The sequence below is a fragment of the Saccoglossus kowalevskii genome, chromosome 5 (assembly GCF_978046115.1).
Source record: "Saccoglossus kowalevskii chromosome 5, keSacKowa6.1, whole genome shotgun sequence".
Classification (NCBI taxonomy): domain Eukaryota; kingdom Metazoa; phylum Hemichordata; class Enteropneusta; family Harrimaniidae; genus Saccoglossus; species Saccoglossus kowalevskii.
In genome coordinates, this window is record NC_140645.1 from 15,317,424 (window position 1) to 15,323,671 (window position 6,248).

General features: G+C 35.5%; 1 protein-coding gene across 1 annotated transcript; it reads right to left on the reverse strand.

The window, feature by feature from the left end:
• Window positions 1–2,004: 2,004 nt before the first annotated feature.
• LOC100371364 (protein BTG3-like) lies at window positions 2,005–4,188 on the reverse strand. Its single transcript, XM_002734801.4, has 2 exons — window positions 3,530–4,188; window positions 2,005–2,981 (listed from the first exon to the last, which is right to left on the reverse strand). The coding sequence occupies exons 1-2, from the start codon at window positions 3,838–3,840 to the stop codon at window positions 2,732–2,734; spliced, it is 561 nt and encodes a 186-aa protein (XP_002734847.1). The 5' UTR covers window positions 3,841–4,188; the 3' UTR covers window positions 2,005–2,731.
• Between the last annotated feature and the right edge of the window lie 2,060 nt (window positions 4,189–6,248).

Here is a 6,248-nt window from a genome sequence, read left to right on the forward strand (position 1 = left end):
TTAGTTCATTGCTTATGTGGTTAACTTCCAGAGACTATATATATAGCACCCTATGTCAAATTTCATTTGTTACAAACAATCAAGACAAGTTCATAAAAAGTTTGTAAATATAGTTTGGTTACTGGCATATTTGCATATAGACTTCGTTCACATAAACTCTTGGCAGACTATAGAATATTTGTTGTTTTTTCAACTGTCTAGCAGTTATTGATGGAAATGACAGATGTATCCGAGATTTCCTCTGCTACAAAGCCTGTGCCGTTAATAATGTATCAAACACAAACATTCTTTTCATATTTCATGGCAAATTTTAACATAACAAGTGCTTCCATAAAACGGCACCATCTTTACAAAATAATTTCCAGCATTCTTAAAGAAAATAAATAAATATGCCACATGTCATTTTTGATAAATAATAAAACTAACAAATTTATAGTTAGTTTCAAGCCAGAAATTAGATTAATCCATTAAGTGTTGATCTCAAAAATGAGATTATTAAGTTGTTTCAGAAAAACAATTTTAATTATAAATTAAAAACAAAAGTGCAATTTTAAATAAGCACTTGTTTTTGCTAATAATTGCTTGGTTGTTAACTTAGGTAAAGGCAATTGTCTTAATAGACCATTTTCCGTTCACCTCGAGATCCCGCGTCATGCGTGAAAAACAGGACAAAGTTCATAGCGTCGTAGTGGCGTCAAACATTGCATGCATGGGATACGACAAACGCGGAAGAATTTTGAGGTACATTTCCATGCTTAATAATGTGCTGTACACATTTGACGATGGTCAATTTTGATGAAGTAATGATATTCAAATGCAATATCCCCTTTCTCAAAGATCGGCCTTTTGATGTGAGCTACGATATAAAGAGATTTGAGTTCAAAATCAAATTGTTTGGTTTTGCGGCAGACGTTCGGTTCGGCGCATGTCTTTCATGCAATCATGCAATTCGCGAGATCTTGTAGATGAATGGAAAATCACCTATTTAATGTACACATGACCAGCAAGTTTACATAATAACCGGTATTAGAAAATTCATGAAAAAAAATGTATACCGTAAAGTAATTAATTTTTACTAGTTTGTAATTTCACTTGGATTCGAATGATTTTGCCCATCAGTGAAACTAAAAACTGGTGAACAATGAATGCTTTCACAGTAAGACACGAACCAGTACAGAGCCTAGACAGGGCTCAGCACACAGGTCTTATAGCCATAATATTAAATACTGTAAAACATGTCTTTTTAGCGAGCATGTCATTTTAGCTAATATAGCTAATCTGTATTAATTTCGCTAATCCAAGATGTAACTAGTTTAAAATAAAGTATAATATCACAATGAGATTGTTTGCAATTCAGCTAAATTAAGATTCAGTTAATTCATGCATGGAGTTGAATTCGCTAAAATGGCATGTAGTTATTTAAACATGTTTTACAGTAACTGGTATGAAAATTCTACAGTAAATATAATGTTAACATGCACTTTAGCTAAGTGAGTTTAAAAGTTAACAACAAAGTGCCCACATTTCCACAAGAAATATTTCAGCGAATCCTGAGAAAAATACTTTATACAAGGTTGTTTATGGAAAGGAAGGAAACATGAAACTCAGTTTCAGCTTGGCTTAGAGGAATTATATCTTAGCAATGTGTCATTAATATCATTGCGCCTATCAGTCTTGAACAACCAATCTATATGGAACTCATCTATATTAAAAACTTGAAAGTCTGTTTGAAAATTTGGTCCCAACTTGGAAGATACAAACATTAAAACTCCTGACAAAGGGAGAAAATTTTTATAATATATTTATTAAAACTACCTCTAATACCATTTATCTATAATAAAATAATTGATTTTATATTTAATAAAATTTAATGATTGGCAGCAAAAATGATTTGGGAAAAAAAGTGATAAAAGTCGCAATTTTGGCCAACAAATGCCACAATGTATTCTTGTTGCGTAAAAATAGCAAACAGTATGCTTGCAGTAACAGGTGAAACCAAGCAGTTTGACTCGCAAGAATGCTTTTAATAAATACAATTTATCCAAAAAAACCTTGTAGCTAAGATAAAAATAACTTTCATGGCACTAAATAAAGATATTTTGTTCACCAGTTATTGCAAGAAATACTGAAATTGGCTAAAATGGCAATGAAGTTTGGTCAAATAGAAATGTGAATATTTAAAAAATCTTTTAGCCTGTTTGTCAGTCTAGTACACGAGATAAACCTTGACTTGTATCATCGAAATATTATTTATAATGTACTTGTCAGAATATGATTTGACACTGGCTAAATGCACTCATTTCAATAAGCTCTAGACATATCAGCCAGAGTACAAGGACATAGGAAGTACATGTGGGTCACATATGTCCCAGCATTCATATCCTTTGTCTGATTAAATATAATATGGAGGCTCTATTCTCAACCAGCTGGTTTATTTCACTATTTTGGGCAGGAATAAATATTTAGTCTCATCGTTTTTCTGTTATTTAAAGGAACCATGCTAAAAACACATCAAAATTGACTTGCCTATTATGAATAGGACACCCATGTGGAAATTATTAATACCTTTTTAATTTCTAGTTGCCCAGTTGGGCTTGAACTTTTTGAAAATGATCAGTCTAGGGCAAGAATTGATAGCCTTATGCCTTTGGGAAAGCAAAATAAAACTGACAAACAGGCTAAATTAGGCATTTCAAGGTGTTTAGAAATTCCGGAATAATTCATTCTTCGGCTAATATACAGTTGGTATGTTGACCGCATTGCCCATATAATGGTAATGACCTGTACCAGGAATAATATCGTTCTCATTTAGTTGATTACTAGAATACCATTGTGAATACTTTTTGGCTTGTTTTTTGCTGTGACTCTTTTTGCTGGATTTGGATGAGCTGTGGCGTGAACTCTTGTTTCCATTTTCGCTTTCCTTGTTGTCCTCGTTGAAAGAAGCCACTGTACACCACGTACCATTAAGTTCTCCAAATCTATTTAAATATAATAAAAAAAAATTATTTAGGTGTGTATTCATTGTTTAAGGCAGCATATGACTGAATGTACATGCTTTATTTGGTGAGGGTACATCGACCTAGGCTTAGTAGTGGTAATACTTGTAGTAATCGTATTAAAAAATAATTGCGCTTTTTGTAGTCAATGGGGGAAGTGAAACTGGGGAAATACCGTTTCATACCCAAACAAAAGCGCGTAAGAATCACGAGAAATGAATTTTCTATGAGCTTGTGGAGTGAAACAATTACATCCGGGAACAAGACGTGACAGGCTTCCGCGTGAGGAGTTTGTCTCAATTTCAACGTTGCAATACGTGAAGGTTATTGCGCATATTTTTTATAGCGATGATGTTTACAATGGGCAACGATATCGTGTCCCAGACTCGATGGAAAAACAACAACATCAGCAACGAATTTCCAACTGAATCCATACATCGTTACTTCCATTAATTAAAATGGTTCGATATTGAGAATTAATACATGTTTTGTAAATGTGTTAAAACTGTTTTAGCGAGAAAATGACTCACCTACACGTCACCTCCGTTGGGTCCACCCAAACCGTAAGCTCGAGCGGGAGTTTCAGGTCGTCGTATTTCAGGCCACACTCTTTCGCCGCTCTGTTTAACGACGGCTCAACTGGGTGGATTTCGTTAATCCTAATACATCTGTAGCCCTGGCCCTTTACGGGATTATCAATATACCAGTGATTTTTGAATTTCTCGACAAGCTCAGCTGTCAACTTATCCGAGAAGTTGTCGACCTGCTCTTTGTTCAGGTTTTGGTTTTTCTTCACCATTGTCGTCAAAAACACCACCGCCGCTGCTATTTCGTCTTTCATCTTGCCAGGTTATCGGTCATTTGAACAATTATAGTCCAGACGATTCAATTTCAGGTTGTTGATATTTACCAACTGAAAATCCAATGTCACTCAATAAACAGGATGCTGCTTTTTTAGTCAAGGCTGCTGTGTTGTTGGTGGCGAACAAAGGATTTGGCGCTTCGTTTGTTTCACAACAAGATATTGTCGTCTTTTTTCCGTTTTAGAATAGCCCAGTGTTTGTCCTAATAGGTAGATGAGCACAAACAGTAATAGCGAGAAGAAAATCTTAGCTGAATTCCAGCTAGAGGTACAAATTTCGTCGAAAATTGGACGGCTTCTGTTCTGGTCATAAAATCTAATGGCGGAATGTTGTGAAAGGACGATGTATAGCCTGCGTGACGTCGATCCAATTAATCAACTGACCAATGAAATTGCCGGATTATGGTGACGACACGGCTTGTTAATGGAAGCCTGTCCGCGTTTCCACGGAAACACTTGTATGTCTATTTTTAGCACTGCCATCGGTGACGTAATGCACGAGAAGTCTCACGATAAAAAACGTACAGCATCGTCAGAAGATCACTAATTATGACTAATTGCCAATTGTGTATAATGATTATTCCGCAACACATATGCGAGTTGCTTACATTTAGTGGTAATATGTGTGTGTTTCTAGAGGCAAATATTTGAAGTTTGACAAATATCAAGCAAAACGATGACGCGACAATGAGACGAAAGAATAAATAAATAAATAAATAAATAAATAAATAAATGAATAAATAAATAAATAAATAAATAAATAAATAAATAAATAAATTAATTAATTAATTAATTATGCATGCGTCCTATACGAATCTGATTCTATGATGTGTATGGCGTGTGTTTTTTAGTTCATATTTTTATTATTATTATTTTTTAATTTGTTATTTTTTCGTGATTACCAAAACATTAAAAATATACTAGTAAATAAAAATAGAATACAAGATATTTTTTAAAATCAGATTGGTATTACAGAAACTTGCACAGGCACGCGTTTATTGATTTATTCTCAGTGTATACACATCAATGTTGTATCCTGCTTTCTCTACGTAGTGCGCTACTGTATGCCATATCAGACCACTTGGCTATTTGTATATCACGCTGGGAATTTCCACCTATGCTAGTTTCGATCGGCCCATATCAGACAAGTTATACAATATCAATACGAAGTCCCATTCAGCCATGGGAAATTCCCTTCATGGTGAGTGCATATTCCGATCCGACAGGAATGCCCGCGGGTGGCGCTATAACTAGCACCATACACTGGTTTCAGCTTGAGTGGCAGGTTGTGTTCATGTGTGTGCCCTTTCCTCCGGGTACAACAAAACACATGTTATTACCACGTGAATTTAAGGATTATAGAGGTAACTTAACTCCTGAGATAACTTCACGCCAATCTCTCCTGATAAAAATAAATCGTAGGGGTTGATCCTTTCGAAAACAATGGAAAAACTTACAGACCTAAACAAACAAATTCTACGTAAATATTTTGACGATGAAAAAAACAACTGCTAGATCTAGCTTAAAACCACCGTCGTGTTGAGGGACGGTGTTAAAACTAAGCGACGGAAAACATAATTTGCTCAGTAGTTATACTATCTCTCACTGGCAGAGTGCCCTTGTGAAATAAGAATTGCCCTGAAAAATAACCTTCCATCATGATGCTATTACAGTCTCCAGTAACAATGTAGTATTCATACATGTGTTACGACTTACTCTTTTCATAATGAAGAATCCTACTCATGAATTCAAATGCCCAGAATTTATTCACTTCTCAATAAATTGTACTTTCTGGTAACATAAAGATATTGACTTTAAAAAGTTGCAGAGGTGGCGGCACGAAATTCTGCAGGGGAGGGAGGGGGTCTGCTCACCAACCCTGTGCCGGGAGAAGAAGGCGCCGCCTAAGAGGTCCGGCCATGTCCCCCTGAAAAATAAACATCTAGACCCTCTGAAACGCTATTTCCTGCACTCTGAGGGGCAAATTTTGCTGACACAAAAGGTTTCAGCTTGATTTTGGAAGGACGATGCCCCCAACATGTTTTTGCGAGGGGCGACCGCCCCCTCTGCCTCCTGTGACGCCGCCACTGAGTGAGTTGAATACAAAAGTAGGGTAGGTAGGAGGGAATAATTTTTTATTTTATAAAAATTAATTATCTAGTTATTATTCCTCAGCTCATATTGTTATATATGAGAGCATTTTTTATATATTTTCACATTTTGCATATACAAGTTGACATTTTAGTTCAAATATGGAGAATTTTAAGTAGAGCTGAACAGTGTACCTACAATAGCCAATCATTCGAGTTTTGGCCATAAAAAGATACAGGGTCTGCCTGAAAAATCTAGGCAATTTGGGTTACCAGAAACAACAATACTGTAAAATA

What these genes read in the sequence shown, in the direction of transcription:
- LOC100371364 (XM_002734801.4), bottom strand. Translation starts at nt 3,840, where the DNA reads ATGAAAGACGAAATAGCAGCGGCGGTGGTGTTTTTGACGACAATGGTG. An exon ending in CCAACGGAGGTGACGTGTAG is followed by an intron (nt 2,982 to 3,529) that starts GTGAGTCATTTT and finishes ATATTTAAATAG; the next exon opens with ATTTGGAGAACTTAATGGTA.